The sequence below is a fragment of the Balaenoptera ricei genome, chromosome 4 (genome assembly GCF_028023285.1).
Source record: "Balaenoptera ricei isolate mBalRic1 chromosome 4, mBalRic1.hap2, whole genome shotgun sequence".
In the NCBI taxonomy this organism is placed as follows: Eukaryota; Metazoa; Chordata; class Mammalia; order Artiodactyla; family Balaenopteridae; genus Balaenoptera; species Balaenoptera ricei.
In genome coordinates this window covers 9,304,142-9,330,215 of record NC_082642.1, presented here as the reverse complement: position 1 = coordinate 9,330,215, position 26,074 = coordinate 9,304,142, and the positions used below count along the sequence as shown (strand labels likewise).

Here is a 26,074-nt window from a genome sequence, read left to right as displayed (position 1 = left end):
AAGTTAAAATTAGAAAATAAAGAGTTGTTAATGAAAGGTAATTCAGGAAACAACAACTAATATAATAGTAAAACTCAAATGATACAATTAAGTAAAATCTTATTAAGACCCACATAAGATTATGTGAGAAATGTGGAAGAGATCTATACCAAACTGATCATCAACACTTCATGTTAATGTCTAATTACCTAATAACGTTCAGTCAGATACAAATCCATATTCCAAGTATGTGCATGGTCCTATCAAATAAGTATTTCAACCAAATAAATCATTCTAATGGTTCATCCTATTCATTTTTCCTTCTGCTCCACATTTTTATATATTCCTTACCCAAGAATAAAATGGGTATTGTTAATACCTGATGCAAATGTCAAAGAGATGTTGGTCATGGTGGAAAGCAGAAGAGTGTGGTAGATAAGAATATAGATTCTGGAGTGAAGGTGTCAATCTAGTCCCATTTAAGCCATGCATTAGGTATTTAACATTGACAGTGCATTTAACTTCTCTCCATCTCATTTTCTTCATCTTTAAAATGATGTTTCATAGGGGTTTCATGAAGATTGGCTGGGACCATATAATGTTCTTTGGATGGTTCCTTTACTACTTTTATTAATGCAAGTGGAGGAAAGACCACTTATACGTGTGCTTACATGAGCATGTGCACACACATGCACACACACTGTGCAACAGGGGATAACGAGAGACTATCATCACCTGCACCCTTTCCCTCCTACTGAATAAATCAGTGCCTTAAAGTTTATTATCCAACACAGAGGTATGCCTCAAATGTTGGGGGAAATCCATGTCGATAAGTGCCAAGTATGATACAAAGTAACCCAATTAGGGAGTTACTGGAGACAAATGAGATCCTGTAGAAACCTGAAATCATGCTTTTTGAGTAGACCCTATCCTGCAGGAATGTGAACATGGGGGAAAGGCAGTCCAGACCAGTTTATAAGACACGATAACAATGACTCTGCCTCCCTGAAACATCCTTCCCCACTACAGTTACACACACAGACACACACACACACACACACACACACACACCCCGAAGCTCATGGCAGTCACATATACTGGCACACAGTTCTCCATTCCTTCCTTTTTGTTAATGGAAGTACACTTGAGTACAATATTATATTCGTTTCAGGTGGACAGCATAGTGATTCAGTATTTTTATAGATGACACTCCATTAAAAGTTACTACAAAATAATGGTTATAATTCCCTATTCTGTACAATATATTCTTGCTGCTTATCTATTCTTATGTATAGTAGTTTGCATCTCTTAATCCCATACCCCTATCTTTTCCCTCTCCACATCCCTCTCCCCACTATTTTGTTTTCTAAATCTGTGAGTCTGTTTCTGTTTTGCTATATATATATTTGCTTGTTTTATTTTTTTAGATTCCACAAATAAGTGATATCATACAGTTTTTGTCCTTCTCTGTTTGACTTATTTCACTAAGCATAATATTCTCTAGGTCCATCCATGTTGCTGCAAATGGCAGAATTTCATTCTTTTTTTACGGCTGAGTAATATTCCATTGTATATGTATGTGTGTGTGTGTGTGTGTGTACACACACACACACACACACACACACACCCCACGTATTCTTTATCCATTTGTCTGTTGATGGACACCTGGGTTGCTTCCATATCTTGGCTATGGTAAATAGTGCTGCTATGAACATTCGGGGGCATGTATCTTTTCAAATTAGTGTTTTTGTTTTTTCTGGATATATACCCAGGAGAGGAATTGCTGGATCATATGGTAGTTTTATTTTCAGTTTTTTGAGGAACCTCCATACTGTTTTCTATAGTGGGTCTGCACCAATTTACATTCCCATAAACAGTGTACAAGGGTTTCCTTTCCTCTACATCCTCGCCAACACTTGTTATCTGTAGACTTTCTGATGATGGCCATTCTGACAAGTGTGAGGTGATATCTCGTTGTTTTGATTTGCATTTCTCTAATAACTAGCAATGTTGAGCATCTTTTTCATGTGCCTGTTAGCCATCCATATGTCTTCTTTGAAAAAATGTCTTTTCAGGTCTTCTGTCCAATTTCTGATTGGGTTGTTTTTTTTTTTTAATAATTGAGTTGTATGAGCTGTTTATACATTTTGGGTATTAACCCCCTGTCGGTCATATAATTTGCAAATATTTTCTCCCATTCAGTAGGTTGTCTTTTTGTTTTCTCGATGGTTTCCTTTGCTGTGCAAAAGGTTTTAAGTTTAATTAGGTCCCATTTGTTTATTTTTGCTTCTATTTCTTTTACCTATGGAGACAGATCTAAAAAAATATTGCTACAATTTATGTCAACTACTGTTCTTCCTATGTTCTCTTGTAGGAGTTTTATGGTTTCAGGTCTTATATTTAGATCATTAATCCATTTTGAGTCTATTTTTGTATATAGAGTGAGGAAATGTTCTAATCTCACTACTTTAGATGTATCTGCCCTGTTTTCCCAGCACCACTTATTGAAGAGACAAGAATGTCTTTTCTCTATCATATATTCTTCCCTCCTTTGTCATAGATTAATGACCATAGGTACACATATTTATTCCTGGGGTCTCTATTCTGTTCTATTGATCTATGTGTCTGTTTTTGTGCCAGTACTCTACTGTTTTGATTACTGTAGCTTTGTAGTATAGTCTGAAGTCAGAGAGAGTGATACCTCCAGCTAACTGAATCCAACAATATATAAAAAGGATCATACACCATGATCAAGTGGGATTTATTCCAGGGATGCAAGGATGGTTCAATATTCACAAATCAATCAATATGATATACCACATTAACAAAAGGAAGGATAAAAAATCACATAATCATCTCAATAGATGCAGAAAAAGCATCTGACAAAATCCAACATCCATTCATGATAAAACCTCTCATCAAAGTGGGTACAGAGGGAATATATCTCAACATAAAAGCCATTTATTACAAATCCAAGCTTGGGTTCAAGCTAGGTGAAAAGATGAAAGCCCTTCCTCTAAATTGAGGAACAAGACACAGATGTCCACTCTTGCCACTTCTATTTAACATAGTATTGGAAGTCCTAGCCACAGCAATCAGACAAGAGTAAGAAATAAAAGTCATCCAAAGTGGAAGGGAAGAGGTAAAATTATCACTATTTGCAGATGACAAGATACTTTACATAGAAAACCCTAAAGTCTCTATCCAAAAGTTATTAGAACTAATAAATGAATTCAACAAAGTTCCAGGATACAAGATTAACATGTAAAAATCTGTTGCTTTTCTATACACTAATAATGAACTATCAGAAAGAGAAAGTTAAAAAAAAAATTCTGTTTAAAATCACATCAAAAAGAATAAAATACCAGAGAATAAACTTAACCAAGGAGGTGAAAGACCTATATTATGAAAACTATAAAACACTGATGAAGGAAACTGAAGATGATACAAATCCCATGCTCTTGGATTAGAAGAATTAATATTGTTAAAATGGCCATACTACTCAAATCAATCTACAGATTTAATGCAATCCCTATCAAAATACCCATGACATTTTTCACAGAACTAGAACAAATAATATTAAAATTTATATGTACCCACAAAAGACAACATATTGCCAAAGCAATCTCCATTCCTTCTTTTTTACTCTCTAAAAGCAGCAGAAGGAGGGAGTCTTGAAATTGTCAACATAGGATTCATTTTGCCTCTTCTCTGAGATTACTAGCTCCCTGATCTTGGGACTCAGGCTTCCTGGAGAGTTGGTCAACTGGGCAAACTTTCCACAAGCCTCAGTAGACTAAGAAGACTATAGATCCGACAGCAATACCCAGGGATTTCACTCCTTGTGATGGAGGCATTGCTGTATATGGTTTAGCTAGAGTACTGAAGTCATACATCTCTAAGTTCAAATCCCAACTTCTGTATTTTAGTTATATCCATGTTGGAAATCTACCTAACCTCTATAAAAATGGGAGTTATAACAGTACCCAATTAAGAGTGCTGATGTAAAGATTAAGTGAAAAAATGTAAATAACATGCTGAACAGAATGCCTGGTACGTAAGAAAGACTCAATAAACATCCATTTCTATCATTAAATCCCCAGGGATAATTATTTATCCTTTCACCTATATTTAGGAACAATTTTTAACAAATTAAGCAAATCTTGGAGTGCTAAAATAATATTTGAGAGAAAGTAATTTGCTTTCCTCTACTTAAACCTGGCTGCTGGTTAGTGGAAGGCCTCATGAAAATAACATCTGGCCATAGTTCTTAATTTCCAGCCTTAGGCTTAATTTCTAGTCCTTATCAGCAACAATCTGTTACCATTCTGATGTCTTCATGCAGCTGCATTTGTGGAAAGGTCGTATTTCAGCTCACACGATTTTCTTTTGCTGCTGTTATCACAAGAGCTAAATTGATATGTGTAAGTCTAAAAATATTCTTAGATACGAGCTTCCTGTGACTAATTAATATTGCCGTATGCTACAAATCAACCTCTGAGACCATAAAATCTCTCTTTTCCCTGGTTCCTCTACTTCTATTAATGCAGGTGGAGCAAAAGCCACATACCCTCTTTAGAGCTTAAGACAATTAATTATGTCTGTAGAGACAACCCAGAATATAACTTCCAAACTTCTCAGACTTCATGTGAGTTTTAGTGCAACATGCCCCACCTGATTCCAAATTTGTTGTCATAATTTTTTTCTCAGAAATCCCAGATTCATCCTAAGTCAAAAGCCAAGCATACAGTGAGTTAGATATAATATGCATAATAATGTGCTTGTCAGTGATGTTAATGGGAATCAATATTCATGAGCAGTACTTGGTCTCATGTGCTAAATAAACTCTAATTAAGAGTATACCTCATTTATGTTCTTCCTCTACACTCAGATCAGTCAATCAGCAAGAACAGCACAGCTCTAGATAAATGGGAAGATTGGAAGCTAGACACATGACACATCTAAAAGACATGGTTACAGAATAATGAAGAAACAGGGTAAACTTGATCTAAGATAGAGATGAAGGAAGAGAAAATTTCTGCAAATGAAAGATAACTGCTTTTCTTTCTCCAGTAAATGTGTATTTTATCATTCCCCCTGTCAAACAGAATCTTGATTCACGATGTATAAGAAGAGGCTGAGAAACAGTTTGATGTCAAAGAAGATATCCCAGGCAGGCACAGCTATGCAAAATACAATAACAGGGACAAGGTATAGTACAAAATGCCTGCACTTCCACAAAGAAAAACGTCACCCTCAACATTTGTTGTCTTTTAGTTTTCTTTTATTCTAATCTCTCAAAATTGTTTTTGTTCTTAAGATTGTTGCTTGGACTGAAAAAATGGTACATAAGCATCCTAAAATGGTCTCTCGTATTAAAATTGGAACTACTGTTGAAGATAATCCACTGTATGTTCTCAAGGTAAAAGTAACTTAAGAACTACAGATTCTTACTATTGTTGAAAAATATAAATGTTAAGAGTTACTTTGTGACACAACTAGCTAATTTTTAGACAATAAAAAGTCTTATTTCTTTGAAGAACATATAAGCTCTAGACATCCATTCAAGAATAGAAGTGCCAGGTGGTTTTAGGTAGAACCAAGAAAGTCCCTGAATAAACCACCTGACAGACACAGTGGACAAAGCCAGACAAGTTTCTTATCCCATATCTTTATAACAAGAATTTATGATGTCCCTGGTGTATAAAACAGTTTTCCATCCATTAAAATTCAGTGAAACTGATGACTAAATGTTGGGAAGAAAAGAAATTTAAGAATCATATAATCATAGGATCTCAGTACAGTCAGTGAGGCATTTCAACTCTGTGTTGATAGGGAATTCCCTTCTATGACCGAGCTGACAATTGCCATTCAGCTGCTGCTGGATTTTTGTACATCCAAAGACATTGCTCCCTAAAGCATCCCCTTAATAACTGAGAAGCCCTTCCTTACCCTGATTTCCCATCCATTCATGCTCTCCAACCACTCAAAACAAATCTAAATTCTCTAAAATGACAGTTCTTCAAATATCCAGCCACTATCCCTCCTCCCCACTGCAAACACAACTACAAAATCTTTTCCACTCCAGGCTAAACATCATGTTTATGAAGTAAGAAAAATAAAAGGAAATGGCAGAAACAGAAGCAACTTTATAATCTTTTTCTCAGGCCAAAGGATATTAGCAATAAAATAAGGAAAACAATAGATTGTGATTTTTTTAAACCCGAAAAGCAACTCTTGACACTAAGAAAATTTTTTGAAAAATATACTATGAAATAGATTACGAATTATGTATTTTAAGGATACATGCCATGGTCCTCCCTGAGAAAAATATGTGCATACACAGTTACTCATTCAACAGAAGACAGGTGAAAGAATTGCTCTGAGACTATGAATGCGTATTTGGACAACAAGAGATCAGTGTGTAAGTTCATGTAAAATAATATCTCAAATGTATTTTTTAAAAGATTGGGGAAAAGGATGAAAGAAGAAAGGCTATTTTTATGGATTGTGGCATTCATGCACGAGAATGGATCTCCCCAGCATTGTGCCAGTGGTTTGTCTATCAGGTAAATCAATCGGAACATTCACACAATTCTCCTTTGATTGTCAAGTCTCCATCACTTCACTGAGTGGCAACACCCCTTTACAAATGAGTGCAGTTCCTCTTAACAAGAAGAGCCCACATTTGGTGCTGTCAGGAGATAAACGCTCTGGATTTTACTCATCGTTGAGGTTTTTATAAAATTGACACCTTCCTTTAAACTTCTTGAACTCCAGCTAACAGTTTATAAAACTAAAAAACAATTTTTGGCTACAATCTGGTTTTTCCTATAGTTAAGTACGGGAAATCTGAAACTATCTTTATATTACAACCTACAAACTTGGCCTTTCTTCAGTGAGTTCAAAGCACAGAACATTAGGTCCTGTTTAGATATTGAATTGGCTATGCACACATTTGGAATTTTCATACTTAAGTTTCCTTTCCAAGTGAAAAATAACTCTCTTTTTTAAAAAAGTAAATCCAGTTTATAAGTTTGTTGTTCTTCTCACTCCATTTCTATTGTATTCTGACGCCTACTATCTTTTAACTTCCTCTTCTCTGCCAGCTTTTGCATACATCATGCCGCTGGAATATGACATCACAGCTGCTTTCAGGGCGAGGATACTTTTCACTAGGAATGAATCTGCCGGTAGAACTCATTTATCCCTGCAGTTGTTTTAGTTCTTCCAGCTGAGGGCCGAGAGCTCAGCTTACTTAAGTAATAAGCTCGCTTACTTAAGCCATAAAGGAACACACAAGATAGGGCTACAACAAATATCTTGGCTCCAGTACAGATATACCTGGAAGACATTTTCCAAGAATAATGAGAGATTTTAGGTAGCCATAGAGAGTCCAGATAATTAGAGAAATTTCCATCTGATGTGAGAAAACAAGTTGATTGGTCAATCTAAATGCTCTAATTTTTTAATTAACAAAGTGTTTTTTCTTTAATCCTACTTATAATTAATTCATGAATCCTCCCCAATATTTACATATTCCTATGCTTACAAATTCAATATGTATTTACCGAAAGATGTGAGGAAAAGAATCTATTTAAAACAAGTTGTACTAATTTTTCACTTGGCCTCTATTCTTTCTATGAAACGTATCTTGCATGCTACATTTGGAATGCTACAAGTCTTGATAATTAAATGATCCTTTAAAGAATATTTAGTTCAATTAATTTCACTAGTCTGAATAAGTGTCATTTTTTTCTGTCATCTATATGGGTTATTTATCTTTATGCAGTTTAGGGGAAATACGTTTGAAATCATGTGACCTTGGGCAAATGGACTTAAGGAGTGGTAGTCATTACAATTATAACCACAGCTTTCCACATGGTAGCTAAACTTTATACCAATAGCTTAATTTTTCCTACCCCTGCAGGCAACCAAAACTTATGGTAAAAACAAAAATTATGACCAAACTCCTGGACCGAATGAATTTTTATGTTCTTCCTGTGTTCAATGTTGATGGATATATTTGGTCATGGAGACAGGTACTGCTCTGTAGTCTCTTGTTTGCATTTAGGTAATATATTATTTACTGACTTTCATGCGCATTGAGTGTTATGCATTAAGTTTAAGGTTTGGTTAATCAATTCCAGTTCAGAAAAGTGTATTTTTAAAAACTCAGTTTCAACTAAGGAAAGCATGATTTCCTGGTTACACAGGAGTTCTTGAAATAATATGAAATTTCTGCTGCTAGAAGCTAGTAATGCAGAAAAATGAAATAAAGCAGTAATTATAAAGGAAATGTATATTATACAATATGGCAAAAGTATTTCTAGCTAAGAATAAAAGTCATTTAGAGACATTCTGAACATACTGACTTCAAAACAAAAGTCATTGTATTGCATCAATTTGGGACAGAATCTGCAGTGGAATAACTGTATCAAAAAATAAATAAAAGAGTGACACAGATATCTGTCTTTTAAGAGAATTCTTTATACCCTGCTGTTGCTAAATAAGATTGATTTTGAGATTTCAGACAGATACTATCACAAAAAGTTATTTTCTGAAAATTATGCTCCAACAATCACAATTTGACCTGTATTATTTCTGAATCTATAAATGGTGAAAGATGTAACGAAGCTAAAATTCAAATTACAGGTAATATCAGAACAACATTGATCATTTTTTAATACTCAGAACTAATCAACAGTTTTTAAAACTAACTGAATTTTTTATCAAGGCCTTAGACTATTAATATAAAAAACGCTTCTAAAAATATTACCAGTTATAAGAAAAATATTTTTTTTCTTTATATAATGGGTCTCAGGTTAACTATATAAATTTCAAATAAAGCTGTAGACACCTGCAGGGAGAATGTGAAATGATCAAATTGAAAAATGCTAACTGAGCTTGTGTAAACACTTCCATCATTCAGTACTGCAGGACCGCACGTGGAGCAAAAATCGTTCCAAGAACCAACGTTCCAAATGCATTGGAACTGACCTCAACAGGAACTTTAATGTCTCATGGAACTGTGAGTAGCAGACAAGATCTCAAGGGAAATAGCTCTAAAGAGTGTTTAGACACCGAATTTAGTTAAACTACCTACTTACTCAGTAAAGATAGGTATTCCCTAAGTGTTAATTTTCTAATCTAAAAAATGAAAGATAATCATCACTACCATAGAAGTATTATGAATGTTTTGTTGAATGGGTGGAAGTAGGAGGTAGGACTGTTTATCAAACAATCTCTTACTTAATATATCTAGCTTACTAAAAATCAGGCACAATCCAGAAATTCTGATAATCTGAACAGAGATCTCAGGTCCCTCCTCTTCCTGATCTGATAAAATTTGAGAAATACCAGTGGTTAGAACCAACATATAGGTAGTTCTTCAGATGTGTAGTGAAAAGAAACATCTGGGGCAAAGAAAGTGAAAAGGTTGCAGGGAAAAGCATGATAAGCAGAGGCCTGCTACATCAGATGATGCTGCAGCTGCTACACAAATACTACTTTATCATTACATACATTCAAAGAGGAATTGCCACTATCCCAATTCATAAATTTCCTCTTTATCTAACTTTGTTGAAAATACCACCTCAGCATGTAATTCTATTCTACCATAATGAATATGATAATAGCACATATCCCTAAGTGAAAGCTGCCTACTGAAACAGGTTAAAGAAACTCAGGCTCAGAGAAGGTAATTTACAGCAGTCTCCAATGAGTTAGAGCTGAGGCTGAACTGGAACTGACTCCAGGCCCTGGGCTGCTTCTGCTGAGTTATTCCTGTGACCCTGGGAAATGGAGGAAAAATAAACAAGGCTAAGAATAAGAATATTCAAGTGGGCTAAGTCTGTTACACTCTTGCGAGTTATGCATACAAAGTTAGTCTGCTGGGACACTGAGGCAGCCCTGTAAACCTGGGAGACTAAAATGTTAAAAACATTTTGTGAATCCCTGTCAAAAGAAGTAAGGGCTGTACTGATGGGGGGCAGATTCTGATCTCCTCCCTCCATGTCCTCTGCAGCTTTCCCTCACATCAAGGACCCATGTTGGGAGATCTATCAGGGCCCTGCACCAGAGTCCGAGAAAGAGACCAAAGCTGTCACTGACTTCATTCGAAGCCACCGAAAATTAATCAAGGCTTACCTTACCTTCCATTCCTACTCCCAGATGCTATTGCTTCCCTACGGATATACATCAGAACTGCCACCTAACCATGAGGAACTGGTGTGTAGGAAAAGCCTGTGGTTTATGCACTGACACCACCATTGACTTTCAGTCTGTTCATCATTAACAACCTGGGTTATCTTGAAAACATTTCACATTTGAATACCAAAGAAGAGAACTAATGAAGTCTACCTTAGAGTTAAAACCATAACCTTAGGTTAATTTTCATGTGATAAAAGTACATAGATAATAGAATCTTTTGATATGATTCTAAGATAAAGCCAGTATGAAGAAAGGTCTAGGCTACCAGAGTAGAATTCCATTACTACACAGATGTTGCCTAGTTAAATACTTACCACGGGTCATAACATAAAATCATATACAGCAAAAGCCTAAGACAATAGCAAAGACATCTGCTATTCCTGTCACGAGACACCAGATTTAAGGAGAGCAATTGTATCTTTATCCTTCTGATCAACTTGGAAATTACATTAATTCTTTTATTAACCAAGGAAAGAAATTTTGAATGATTGTGAAGCTTCTGCACTAAAAACACTCTCTCCCAAACTATGATCCGCTAAGCATTCTTTTCCTTTCTATGAAAATGAATTTGATCATGTTAGCTTTAAAAAAAAAAAGAACTTCTGCGTATGAGGGATAAATATTTTTAATTGCTCTAGAAGAAGTAAAAGCTGTGATTCAAATACTGCTTCACAAATTTTTTTTTAAATTTTTTAGAGGTTACAATTGCCTTTCTGACTTGAGTCAACTGTTTTCAGCATTCAATTCTGAGTGGGAGCAAAGATTTGAACCAGTCATTAAAACCTTCTGTTTATATACAACAAATATACAAGCAATATGTGGCCCATAGAGCCATTTATTTAATCAATCTAGTTGAGAATCTGAACCCATGAGTTTTATTAATTTATGCAAAGGTACAGCAATGCAATTCAATCTACCCTTAGGAAAATGGTATTATGGATTAAGAAATACAAATATACAAAACAAACCATTTTGAGTAAAGTAAGTGTTCTTACACAGCAACGAAATTGATTAAGAAAAAAACGTACTTTTTGGTTATATACATTACACATGTAGACTAAACAAAATCTTCACTAGAGTACAAAAACGTTAGTGACTATACTCCATTAAAATGAATTCCAATAATCATTCCCACAGCACAAAACGCTATTGTGTATTAAAGGTCATAAGCTGCCACTCAAGAAGAAAAACTCTAATTTAAACAGAAGTACTTTAAAAAGGAGTCAAGCACCTTTCTTCCCTTGGCATACTAAAATCATATGTGGAGAAAGACATATGGTGGTGTGGAACCTATGAAGACCAAGGAAGGAGGAACGTGGGAGAAACTGACTTTGAGAGAGACAAATATCTGAAGCCAAAAAAAAAACCTGAGAGGAAAAAGAAAGAATATGTTGTTTTAGAAGGAAGGTCAGAAGTCAAAAGGAAGAAAAGGAGGGAGGGAGAGAGGAAAGAAGAGTGAGTATGAAGAAAGGGTAGAAACACGAGCTATGATATTACTGTACATAACTGATTTCACATTTAGAAGGCCTCACGATGACAATATGTATATCTTACTGAAAATAAATTTCTCACTCAATCATTTATTTTATTTTGATCTTCAAATGCCAAATAACCAGTAAAATCGACTTTTTTTAATCTCCAGTGAATTAACGGCATTCACATGGTATCCGGTTATCCCACTCCTACTTCCCTTTCTCTCCAGGCCAAAGTTGCAAAGATTGGCACTGATGTCCTATCAACTCAGTAGGAACCCACTCCACACCTGTGGTCCAACAGCATCAACCATTTGTACGTTTTTCCTATTATTTATTGTGTCACTTTCCCTAATTCTCTTTTAGAGACATTAAAGAAAGTTATAGAATTTATAAGTTAGGATTAGAACATCTTGGAACCGCTAATTTAAACTTCGGTTTTAACAGGAGATTCTGAATTATACGTGAATCTAGGAGACAGATTCCACCCTTTTGGGGGGGGATAAGATTTTTCAAGAAACAAATTATACTGAACTTTTACAAGGCTACAAGGTCAACAGAAGTAATTACATCAAGACAAATTTACAGTTTAATTCTTTCACCATCCTATTCTCTACCACCACTACCACCACCATTTTATCCTCACAGGAACTAACAAGAATTAACTGGGGCAGAGTCAATTCTTTTTTTTTTTAACCATTTAACTCTGACTCGACTCTTTCTTCCTTGGCCTTGTCCCTATGCCAGCACAGTCTTTTCCCTAGCTCCTGGGGGGGTAACGGGTAGGCCAACAGTTTCAGCCACTCTGCTCGTGTAAAGCCAGTCTCCTGTCCCTCTCACCAGCCCCTTCCTACTGTGTTCAACCGAAATCTATACGGTGGATTAAGAAAGGAGGTCACAAGGCCCTAGTTCTGCTGCTTTTGCTTTAGTGTCTCAGCACCACTTCTTAATCTTCACTCTTTTTAAACTTGCTTTGTCTTTGCATTTTTTAATTATTGACACAGACTTTTTACAAGTCAGGCACTGTCCTCAGCCCTTGATTTTCACAATCTCAGTTACTCCTCACAATGTTCCATGAGGTGTGCAGTACTCGCAACTAGCTTAACTGGGATTCAGTCCCAGGTTTTAACAAAACCGAGGTCCGAGATCTTGACCACTGCGCAGACTGCTTTCCCATTTGGTTTCTGCAGCTAAAATACCTAGGGGTTTCTATTTTCAAGCAATAGAAAGAAATTCATTTAGTTTTCACCAAAGACCATTAATTCAGACCCTGGGAAGTGAGACGATTTCTCCTCAGATCCCACTGATCTTAGTTTGGAAATTCTTTAGTAAAACTCGCCTTTTCTCCAAACTATTTCCAAGTTTAAGTTCTTAGGCCCAAACTTTACAGGAAATTCCAATGAAACTGCTTACAAAACCTTAACTTCCTAACAAAATTTAATTCCTCAAAAGCAAGGCTTACACTTCAGATCTCCTCTCAGATCATACAATATCTAGCACGGGGCATGGAACAATAGCAGAATTAATCCTCATAAACTTGGTCAAAGAAAATGGTGTCCTGACTTGTCCAAAAGGTGTGAATGTGGATTGAAACCACAACAAAATTAGACTTGATTTAGCCTGTATCACTCTCTAGAGCCAAGATATCCAACATTTTTAGCATGAAGACTGCTGTTTAACTTTTAAACATTTCATGGAACAACTCACCACCACCCAATACAGATGATTATTTCCATGATACTTTTAGAACGCGTGGATTGAAAATATAAATATGTGCATCTGTGGATTCCAGGCAATAACTCTACCTGGCCGTACCTCATAAACCACTTCCCTAGTCCAAGCTGAAAGAATAAACTGTAACTAGAAGTCTACACCCTCAACAATTGCTATGGAATTTGAAAATGCTTTAGTCATCACAAACAACTTCTAGAGCCTATTTACTGGAGGTTCCTTTGGTGGAATTAGAAAAATGACTTAAAAAAACAGACAAGTTCCATTCCTAGAGAACATTCATCAGCAAGCACGTATCAACCAGTTGTGTGCTTTAAAGGGCAGAAGAGAAAGTACAGTGACACAGCCGATCACCAGCATCCAGACAGATCTGCTGCAACATAGCCAGGCCAGGGATTCATTACACATACAAGTGGATGACAACAAGATTTCAAAACAGATGATATACCCAGCTATATAAGTGGACAAAAGTAAGCAAAGTCAAGGACCAAAGGACAGACTAGAACACCAGTTTAAAATGGCAGCCTACTTAGTGGATATTGAGAAATAGCAGGGCCAGATAAGCCACCCAGATATGATGTAAGAGGAATTCCTAAATCATAAGGAGGAAAAACACACAGATTTTCTTGGCAGCAAAGAACAAAGGGTTCCAAACGGGAGAAAACTTTGCAAATGGCAGCTAGGGCATCAAAGGATTATTACTCTCACTTTCTATACATATATATATATATATATACACACACACACACACACATATATACACACACACACACATATGCACGCATGTATATACATGATGTATATTTGCACATATATGCACATTATGAGCATATTAGAGCTATGCATTTACATTGAATCACAATTATTTAATAAGCAAGAATTTATGGAGCACCCACCTAATAGCCCAGCACTTGGAGCTTTGAGAGATAGGTGAAAAGAGTGAAGACACAATGACTACTTTCAAAGAGTTACATTCTAACTGGGAGGAGGAGATCACCAAAGATAACATAGTTCCCTGCTATCATGTGTCACTTTCAATATGGGAGGATAAAGAGGAATTACTATTCTATACAACTGTGTAGTAGTACTTTAAACTTTTATTATATTATATTATAAGTTTTTTTAAGCAATACAGATTTAGAAAGAATTGTCTCTTCCACATGGGGCTACAGCAGCTTGATAGATGTTCAAAACTTTTAGGAGTGACTGCTTTAATAAAGCACCTGATTAAATGTTAATCAAACGTTCACAAGAAGCAGGCAGTAACAAAGCACTTGACTTGGTTAAGAAAAGAAAATAGGAGCACCCCACAATTAAAGTTTAGTCATTCCAATATCCTAATTGTCATTTAACAAGTTCCAGGATTTGGGGGAAGCATCTAACATTTACCAGTATTTTTCTCTCTTTGATTTGATGGAGACAGAAGAAAAGGACTGAGGGAGCATTTTTAAAACCCAAATTGTGGAGAGATCTCTGACCTCCAGAAAAATGTTTGCAATTTGAACCTAATAAACAAATAAGTTAAAACCATAAAATTTGAAACCAGGAGGAAACCTAGGAAATGATCTAATTCATGGTTCTCAAGCCTGACTTCCAACTAGCATTATCTGAGGAGGTTTTAAAATATGCAGATGATCAGGTCTTATCACCAGAGATTCAGATTCCATTAGTCCCTGGTGGGGCCCAGGCACTTGAATTTTTTTAAAGTGGTCAAAGAGATTCTAAGATGAAACGAGGGTTGAGAACCACTGATATAAGCTAAATCCCTCATTTATAGACTATGAAATTGAGATACAGAAAGATTTCATCACTTAGGGGCAGAATAGGGTCAAAAATCAGCATTCCAGACCAGAGTCAAATGGTATACCAACTATTTGGCCACGAAGCAGCTATATTTAGATGGCACAAAAATCGATATTGAAAGATTGTGAAATGCTTATATTTGCATATCGACAGCATAGCCAATCCTTTACCATCTTAGAAATAACTGAAGATAGTTCCTAGTTAGCAAGAATAGTTCACTGAATTGATAGGAATCAAGTAGCTTGTATCATTAATATCATCCATCTATGAGTCACACGATGAAATAAAAAGTTAATTTCAAAGTGCCTTTCTTGTTCCCTTCCCCACACATCAAAATCGCTAGCTCTGCTCTTATTTCTCAACTCTGTACTGTTTTCTATACTCTTTACTACTCTACATTTTGAAAAGGAGAAAATCAAGACCCCGAATTTGTAGCTCAACACCCACTATCTATCCACTAAGACATTCAAGCTGAAATTATACTGAGGGCAACAGAAGTGCAAAGTAAATATTTCAGTTCATGCCCATGCATCTCTAGCTTCAGCTCTTGCTTCAAATAGAATTTCCACTCTTGTTGACATAAAAGTGCGTGTTAGTATGCTTAATGCCTATCAATAATATTTTTTTAAAAACATAGAAGTTAAGTCACCAGTGTCACTTTATGTGGATTTCTCTGGGATGAAACCAGAGTGTTAGGTCAGTTCAGTTTTACCTTGACTTGTTTTGACTGTATTACAGTCAGTTCCTTGCACTTAATGTGCCTTGAAAGGAGTAGGAAATTTTTTTCTTATTGTCAACATTTTAAGAAAATGTTAACAACAAAAAAAATTATCTTGTAGAACTCAATTAAGACTTTTTATTGAGAGGACTATAGATTGACATATGGTAGGTAGTAAGTACAATGGTTAGTCATGCAAACTCTGAAGACATTGCAGCTTGGGTTTGATTCCTGACTCAACCACTTACTAGCTATGTATCTTTTTTTTTTAATTGACGTGTAGTTGATTTACAATATTATATTAGCTTCAGGTGTACAACATAGTGAGTCAGTATTTTTGCAGATTATAGTTTATTTTAGGTTATTATAAGATAATGGTTATAATTACCTGTGCTATACAGTATATCCTTGTCACCTATCTATTTTACACATCTAGCTATGTTGTCTTTGAGTAAATTGCTTAATCTCTCTGTGCCAAAACTTCCTCTTCCTTAAAACAGCAATTGGTACTTAAATCATAAGGTTGTGACAGGAATTAATGAAATGAGTTAGCATACATAAAGCACTTAGAAGGGTGCCTGGTGTTTAGCAAGTGATTGTTATTATATTCTATAAATATATACACATATTTTAGTGGGTACAGATGGAGATAAATAAAAGGCTAAGCAGCATGTTCAAAAATTAAGTTGTATAATAATATATTCTTACAAGTCTTTCAATGTTGTATTTATTTTATGTCTTAATATAGTTTTTGCTTGCAAATTTAAGGTTTTGAAGATACAGAAAGTGGTATCATAAAAGAAAATGTATTACACTCAATAACATCACACAATTATGAAAAATCACAAATTACATAAATTCTCAATCACCACTATTAATCTTAATGAGAAATTTCTCATAAAGTAAATTTTTCAAAATGAAATATCAATATTCTTTAACTCTTTGAAATTATAGCAGTTTACTTAACTGCAAATGGAGGGCTGGTACAGCTAGAAACTGGCCACATTTATTGAAATGTCTAGCACACTCTAAATCATCATGCAAGACACAATTCCTATTTACCCTACCTCCATTGCTAGAGAACTCTTATGTTCTTTTTTACTAATGAACTTAAACTCAACTCTTGCTAAAAATGGCAGCCTTCTTGATCACTAAAGCCAGTATATCTATCTCAGCTCACATGCTCCACAAACTCCCTGCAACACTGGACCTTGTTGATATACCTTCTTCTTGCCATTCCCCTGGCTTCCTTGACACCAAACTCACCTGGTTTACCTCCTCCGCCTTCTTTTCCACTTTGTCTCTGCTAACTGCCTCTAAAAGCAGATATTTTCCCAAAAATAGGTATTACGCAGATATTCCACAAGGTTGTCTCTTCAGGCCCCTTCCTTCTGCTTCTTTCTCATCAGGGAAGTACTCTCTATCCTCACAGGCTGGAGCCTGCATTTGCCACCTAGAGGCGCCGGGGTGGCCCAGCTAGGAAATCACCTTTCATCCATGCAGCAGTTACCTGCAGGGATCAGTGGGAGCCCAGCAGCACCAGGGGAAACCACTAGATGAAAACAGCAATGCAAAGGCTCTGAAAACTATATTGACACTGGAACCAGAAGTCACTAAAGAAGACCAGGGCCTGCATGCTAAACCTAAACAGGGTGACTGCCTGCTAAAGTAGATTTCCGTTAAAATTTAAGATTTAACATAATAGCCAAAGTGTCTAGGATACAATCAAAAATCCCTTATGCCAAAAATAAAGAAAAGCACAGCTCGAATGAGAAAAGACATTGACAGATGCCAACACTGAGATGATTTAGGTGTTGGAATTATCTGACAAGAATTTCAAAATCGTCATCATAAAAATGCTTCAACAAGCAATTACAGATAGCCTTGAAACAAATGATAATATAGAAAATCTCATCAAAGAAATGCAAGGTATAAAAAGGAAGCAAATGGAAATTATAGAACGGAAAAACACAGTAACTTAAATTTTAAAAACTCACTGGAGAGGATCAATAGCAGAATGAATATGATGGAGGGAAGAATCAGTTAACTTGAAGATAGAACAATAGAACTCATCCAGTCTGAAGAGAGAAAACAAATTGAAAACATATATAAACAAAGCCTAAGGGACCTGTGGCATAATAACAAATGATCAAACATTCATATCATCAAAGTCTCAGAAGGAGAGGAGAAAGAGAACAGTGCTGGAAAAAAATATTTGAAGAAATAAAGACTGAAATTTCCCAAATTTCCTAAAGACATAAACCAACATATTCAAGAAATCAAGTGTACCACAAACAGAATAAGTTCAAAGAAACTCACATCAAGCCACACCATAATTAAAGTTCTGAAAACTAAAGACAAAGTAAAAACTCTTGGAAGCAACGAGAGAGAAACAATCTAGAGGGGGCAAAACAATTCAAATGACAGCAGATTCTCATTTGAAAACGTGGAAGGCCAAAAGGAAGGGATAACATTTTTCAAGTGCTAAAAGAACTATCAATCATTAATTCTATATTCAGCAAAAAATATCCTTCAGAAATGAAGAGGAAATAAAGATATTCTCAGACAAAGGAAAACTAAGAGAATTTGTCACCTACAGACCTACCCTTTATAAGGAAAGCTCTCCAAATAAAGAAATGGTAACAGAGGCTTGAAACTGTGGAAAGGAAGGAAAAACAATAGATGAGGGAATGAATGAATGAATAATGAATGGATGGGTGGATGAATGAAGGATAAATAGACTATCTTTCTCCACATGATGATTGAATCAAAAAGTATAATTCCATCTGATGTGATGTTTAATATATGTAGAGAAGTAATCAAGACAACTGTATTTTAAAAGTGGGAAGGGGAAAAAAATCTAAATGCAAGTAGGATTTCTATATCTTACTTGACATGATAAAACACTGATACCAGTAGACTGTGATAAGTCATGTATGTATATTGTAATACATAGAGCAACCACTAAGAAAACTATACAAACTGATATACTCAAAAACATTATTATAAATAAATCAAAATGGAATCCTAAAAATGTTCATGTAACCAACAATAAGGCAATAAAAGAGAAATGGAGGAATGAAAAACAGAGGGAACAAACAAAAATCAAATAGTAAGATGGCAGATTTAAGGTATATCAATAATTTACCTAAATATATTAATTAAAAGACAGAGATTGGCAGAGTGGATTAAGAAAAATATGATTCAACAATACACTGGCTACAAGAAACTCACTTCATATATAACATAGGTTGAAATTGAAAGGCTGGGAAAAAGATACACCATGCAAACATTAATCAAAGGAGGAGTGGCTATATTAAACATCAGATAAAGTAAATTTCAGAACAAAGAAATTTACCAGAAACAAAGAGGAACATTAATGATAAAAGGATCAATCCACCAAGAAGAGATAATAATCCTGAATGTGTGCAAGCCAGTTTCACCTGTGATGCTTCTGCCAATAATTTTCAAATCCATTTTCCCAGGCTCCTTCCTCCATGGCACAGTAAATCAGAGAAAGGCGGCAGCGACCCCTGGCTTTCATCAGCCTCCCCACCCTCCCAACTCACGTTTCAATGCAGGACTGAGGCTTCACATATCCTTCTGCGTCAAACACTATGTACTTGGTAGGTGCTGTGCACAGGACTGAGGGGAAAAGGCACACAGAGACCAACTATTGCCTCAAGGACCCTGCACAAGCCCCACCCATGGAGTCCCCCCTGCCTTCTCTCCCAGGGCTGGACATGACTCTTCCATTCTGCCAAGGCTGGACATCTGACCGTACTCATCTGACTGCTCCAGCCCAAACAGCAACACAGTGTTCTGCCGCCAGTGCCCAGATCCCTAGCAGAAAGCACTCATCCCCTGTCTGACTGATGCTAAACATCTTTTTTCTTCCTTCCTTTACCCTTTCTTTTCCCCATCACTACTCTCTCTGAGTTCCTGTTTCTGTTAATAAAATGTGGATTTTTTTCCAGCTACCCAGATTGAAATCTCAATCATTTTCATCAAATTCTGTGACACTTCCATTCCAACGTTTCTTACATAGAGTCCCGCCTATTCTATCCCCAGTGTGGTGACTCTACACTAGTCCAGGCTTTCACTTCACAATACCTCCTAACTGGTCTCTTTCCAGTGCTGCCAAACAAAACATCTTTCCTTTTTTATTAGGTTTTCTGAGCTTTGCCCACAAACTCTTTTTTTTTTAACTAATTAATTTATTATTTATTTATTTATTTATTTATGGCTGTGTTGGGTCTTCGTTTCTGTGTGAGGGTTTTCTCCAGTTGCGGCAAGTGGGGGCCACTCCTCATCGCGGTGCACGGGCCTCTCACTGTCGCGGCCTCTCCCATTGCAATGCGCAGGCTCAGTAGTTGTGGCTCACAGGCTTAGTTGCTCCGCGGCATGTGGGATCTTCCCAGACCAGGGCTCGAACCCGTGTCCCCTGCATTGGCAGGCAGATTCTTAACCACTGCGCCACCAGGGAAGCCCTTGCCCACAAACTCTTACTGCTCCATTTTCCAGTCCAACTGTATCTCACTGGTCCCTAAAAATGCCTCCATGCTTTCCATCCTTGTAGTTCACTGGCCAGAATGCTTTTCTTCAATCTCCATCTGGAAAAATACTAGCCTTTCTTCAAGGCTCTCCCCAAATACAACCTCCATCATGAAGGTGGTATTTGAGCAGGTATTGAGCATGAAACGCCATCCTCCTCACCAAGCATAATTGCTTTCTTCCTTTAAATCTTCACAAGATACTGTACCTTTCCTATGGTACTTTTATATTCTGCCCTACCTCTATTGATTTACACAGTTGACTTCTCTCCCCTCAACTGTAAGTTCCAAAGACACCAGTAGCACCTTCTTCATCTTTGTACCCTTGCACCACCCACCCTCCACAGTGCCAAGTAAAGTGCACTGCGCATATTAAAGGTTTTAATAAATATTTGTTGAATAATTTTAAAGCCAACCCTGTCTCTCTCTACCAAAATATTCCTTCTCTCTTTCTTCATCACAGCTTTGAATTTTTATCTTTCAAACCTAAAATGTTTGTATCAAACTCATTACTTCTCCTAAAACATAAGTAATTTTATGTACAAAAAAATTAGTTTTTCAATTATGTAAATCAAAATATACATAAATGCTTTTACAGTATTTACATACACTTGTATAAGCCTTATACGTATATAACCTCTAGATGTTTATATTCTCAGTCTTTTTTTTCTTTTTAATAATTTTTTTTTTAATTTATTTTTATTTATTTATGGCTGTGTTAGGTCTTCGTTTCTGTGCGAGGGCTCTCTCCAGTTGTGGCAAGCGGGGGCCACTCTTCATCGCGGTGCGCAGGCCTCTCACTATCGCGGCCTCTCTTGTTGCGGAGCACAGGCTCCAGACGCGCAGGCTCAGTAGTTGTGGCTCACGGGCCCAGCCGCTCCGCGTCATGTGGGATCCTCCCAGACCAGGGCACGAACCCGTGTCCCCTGCATTGGCAGGCAGACTCCCAACCACTGCGCCACCAGGGAAGCCCTATTCTCAGTCTTTTTAACAAATAACATTCTTAGTAAAATTTCACAAAAATTGACATGGAAAAGTTGGATTAGGGGATTAAATATATCCTTAAAATAATTGATTTAAACTTTCTTGGTCTTTTAACTATAGAATAGTTTATCCTAGCAACATGAATGGAAAGAGACCTGAACTACTAAAAAGAATGTAATTTTGCATAGCTTGTATGTGTAGTTTTCCTTGGTGGGTTTTCAGTGACCAGTGACCCCTCCTCAGCTGGTCTCCTCAACTGCTTGCACTTGCTCAGACCACTCCATCCACAACAATGTGCACCCAGAAGACAAACTCAATTTAGACTCAAAATGATCCAAGCACAATGTAATTTTGAAAATGCAGCACATATTTAAAACGTGTGATGGATTCCAAAGCCATGATTATTTTTTACTCGACACTATACTATGCAGACCACTACTCCCACTCCTTACTGCAATTAACTGTACATGAAATTATTTTTATTGCTAATTTTACACCAGTGAATTTCCATTTCAAGAAAAACATTAACATTTGTTTCTAATTAAATACTTATTGCTTATGTTTTACAGACCCCACATCAGGTTCTTCTTTAGACTGGGCTTACAACCTGGGCATCAAACACACATTTGCCTTTGAGCTCCGAGATAAAGGCAAATTTGGTTTTCTCCTTCCAGAATCTCAGATAAAGTCAACTTGTAAAGAGACCATGCTAGCTGTCAAACTTATTGTCAAGTATATCCTCAAGCATACTTCCTAAAGAACTGCCCTCTGTTTGGAATAAGCCAGTTAATTCTTCCCGTGCCTTTCACTAGAAAGTCAATCTTTGCTTATCCCTAAATGTGGTTTCCACATCACCTGAATAGGTCCTCTCTTGTTCACTTAAGTCCTATGTTATTTCTTTTTGCTTTTATTTACTCTCAATAGTATCTTAACAAATAGCCTTAGGTGAAAGTTTAACCAAGTTAAGTTAGAACCGAGCACAAAGTATTATTTTGAGTATTTTGAAAGGTGATATACAGTGGGTCATGGGAAGGAAATGAAAACCTTCACTTTCTCCAGAACCAGACTTTCACCATGTGGCTTCATCATTTCATGTGCCAATATAATAAAAATAAAACATATTCCAAAATGCACCTTCTGTTTTTTATAAATTATGTTCTCTACATTCCTCTATTAGCATTAATAATCATGCATTAATGCTTCTCATGCATTCTGTTAATAAGAAAGAACATCTTCAATTTTTCAAAACATATTTTGCCTACATATTTTTTTTTAATACAAGTAGACAATGTTTATATCCTCACACTAGCAAAAGGATGTTCTAGCAGGAAATAAAGTGGTTTATTTAGAGATGAATCTCAGTGCTTTAAACAACCAATCCAGTTCTCACCAACATAACGTACATAAAATTCAAAATAGTTTAAACTGCCATAATCAGAGGAAATTACCTGCCAAAACACCTCTTGGCAGTTACAGACACAGCCAGAACATCTGGTCAGCTGTGAGCCCTGCCTAATAATGGATAGAAAAAAAGCCTGGAAATAAAGTTGAAAAGAGAAAGTCATGTCGACCAAGGGCAATTGGAGTAACTTATTACCTTTATACTGTCTATAATAATATTGCTTAAGATAGTGTTATAAAATACCTTTTCCCTAACTTTATTCTTCAATATTTCATCATGTGACAACAGTGGCATCTACACTGTCGAAATCCAGAACATAGATGCCTGACCAGAATTTAAGGGACAAGTAGAGAGTTCCTTGACTTCCTATAAACTCACTTCTCAGAACAATCTGGATAAAATTTTTGAGGATCTTAAAAGATCCTGAGAAACCAGGTTAACAAATAATCTGGGACACTCCTCACGACTCCTTTAAGGGCCCATAAAAGAAAGAGTGCCATCAAATCTACAAGGTGATGGTATTTCTGATAGTTAGAAGGTAGGTGAAGTTTCCCATGCAGAATTGTCTAGGGGAAACCAATATAAACTAACAAAATTGCTTTACAGGTGGAGGAGGGAAAGGTGACAGGGGCAAGAAAGTAAAACATAAAACTCTGGTTATGAGGTTAAACTGTCCCTTATAAAAAATATAATATCTATACCTAAATATTTAGCATTCAAAACTGGCTCAGAACCCAGGAACGCAAATTTGTTCCATTAAACATGCCATATGGGAATTATACACTCATTCACACTTACTTACTCAACTGATGAAGGACTGAAAGAAATCGTAATCTTAAAATTTATATAAATATTTCTAATTCCATTAGGTCTTTAGGTGGCAGAGGTAAAAGAGATAATCCCAATTATTGAATATCATCCAGTGTTCACCTAGTTTATAAAAGACACAAAAGTTCTACTCACCATTTTATTTGAGCCTTTATTAGCTTAATATTTCTTTTCTCAATCAGAGAGAAAGCATTTGAGTGACTAAAAATCCTAACAAGATCATTCCTTATCTTAACTGAATACCTTTTGCATGACATCTCAGGGTATTTCGCTTGACTTCATATGAATTGTGAAAATAAACATGTGAAGAAAAATATCTATCAATATATTAAAATTTAAAAACTATAAAACTTCATTTTATTTATGGAAAAGTTTAAGTAGTCAGTGCTTGATTCTTCCCTTGCCATTTCTCATTTATCAGTAAAATGACTTGGTGCCCAAGTTACAAGTAGTGCTGTCTCTTAAAATATTCTTGTCAATGTCTCACAAAAAAAATCTTCTAAGTCATCATTCCTCTTCTAGTTTTCATACCACCAAATTCACTCAAGAAACATTGTTTCATATTTTGAAAATTTTTATGGTTATGATCTAGTAGCTGAGACATAGACCTCCATTATATGAGAAAATGAAACATCTTACTGATTATTTTTAGCAATGCAAATAAATTTGAGTTTCCAATGGGCATTATGACTCCAAACTGATTTTAAAATGTCATATCAGAAGTACCCTCCCCACACCCTACACATCGGATACGTTCTATAACTACATAAATGCTCACTGGCTAAGTAAACATTAGACTTATTGACAAGAGTTTCTGTTTCTCATTTAAAACAAACATTTATGCCTGATTTTCTTTAGATGAAAAAACAGACAAGTAATTCCCAGAGAAACGTGCAAGAAATCACTGAAAATACTCAAGTTCTCTCTATTCTCAGGTTCTACCAACTTGTTCTCACAAAGTGTTTAAATTATTTTGGTCATTTCAAATAAATGAATGTTGGGCTTTTGTGGACATGGGAAAAGATCAAAGACAGAGCACTTCTAACCTTTTACCTTTAATATAGATAATGTAAATGGAAGTTTTTCTAAAAGAGAACGTGCATTGGTTCCAAAAACCTACAATAAAATATGGTAGTATTAAATTGATGTTGATTTCCCAGGATATAAATTTTAAGAAGGAGTAGCAGAAAGCAATGAGTTGAACACTCATTTATATGAAGCAATGGCACCTAGAAACTGTGCCCAAGCTTATAAACTGCTAGTTGTGCCCTAAAATCTATTCTCCCCTCTTCCCTAGTAATAGGCCTCCCAATTTTGAACTGGGCACATGGCTACTCAAATAAAGGCTCAATTTCCAAACTTCCCTTTCAAACAGAGTGGCTCTTGGACTGTTCTGGCCAGTGAGTTGCAAGAGGAAACACCATGTGGCAAAGTCTAGAAAGCTAACTTCATAGACCTCTGGCATATACACTTTGGTCCTTCCTTTCTGTTCTTTTCTCTTTCTTTTGGCTGGAATACAACTGTGATGACTGAGGCTGAGCAATCAGCTTGGACCATAAAATGTTCTTGAGAACTGAAGCTAAAAATATGAAAGTAGGAGCTATCATAACAGTTCCAGATGTGATCTGGATGAAAATCTCCAGAGGGTGTTATACAAAATCACAGGACTAGAAATCAGGAGGTTAGGTTAGACTCCTGAATCCACTGAATGATATTCAGCAAGACACAGTCACCCTTTGCCTGCCCTCCTTATCTCCTAGATTTTTGTTAGGATTTGAGATAATAGATGCTCAACAAGGTAAGCTACTTATTTCCATTTTGTTTATATTTGAGATAAAGAACACTTATCCTAAACAGAGTTGGCTCAGGTGGTTCCTAATTGAGGTAGGTGTCAGGTGGTACAGAAACATGGCACCATTGCTGCCCTCAGGTGTGGTTTTCCCCCCAGGGCTCTGCTATAATGAGGTACAAAGGGATGTGTGCATATGATATTTCCCTGCATGCAAAGTTTTCATCAGATTGTTACAATCTAAGGGTTACTGATGCTCAAAAGTTTACAAGCACAACTGAAAACAAAATCCAACATAATCTGAAAAATATCTGCACACATAAAAATGAACTCCAACCCAGGGAACTCAGAGTTTGTAGAGAAGTTTGCTTCTTTTTTGTTGTTGTTTATTAATATTGATTGTATTTTTAACAATATTCAGAAGAAATACATAAAATGTCTACTAGATAGCTGGAAAATATAAAACATTTCCAATTATCAAAGACAAGTAAATTAGACATCCTAAAATTTTATAAAATAATTAAAGCATGACAACATATTTGTTATAGTATGTGGCCTGAACGTTTCCCTGCTCTATAGTGTCACCTACAGTTTCCCCAGTCG

The 26,074-nt window shown here is 36.1% G+C and overlaps 1 protein-coding gene across 1 annotated transcript in view; it reads left to right on the top strand.

Moving 5' to 3' along the window:
• Positions 1–22,209, top strand: part of CPA3 (carboxypeptidase A3) — a 33,571-nt gene extending 11,362 nt beyond the window's left edge. Inside the window, 10 exon segments of the mRNA XM_059921810.1 lie at positions 5,088–5,190; positions 5,300–5,401; positions 6,447–6,548; positions 7,910–7,933; positions 7,935–8,021; positions 8,920–9,010; positions 10,007–10,209; positions 11,894–11,947; positions 11,949–11,979; positions 22,022–22,209. Of these exon segments, the coding sequence (XP_059777793.1) occupies positions 5,088–5,190; positions 5,300–5,401; positions 6,447–6,548; positions 7,910–7,933; positions 7,935–8,021; positions 8,920–9,010; positions 10,007–10,209; positions 11,894–11,947; positions 11,949–11,979; positions 22,022–22,209 (985 nt within the window).
• Positions 22,210–26,074: the final 3,865 nt, after the last annotated feature.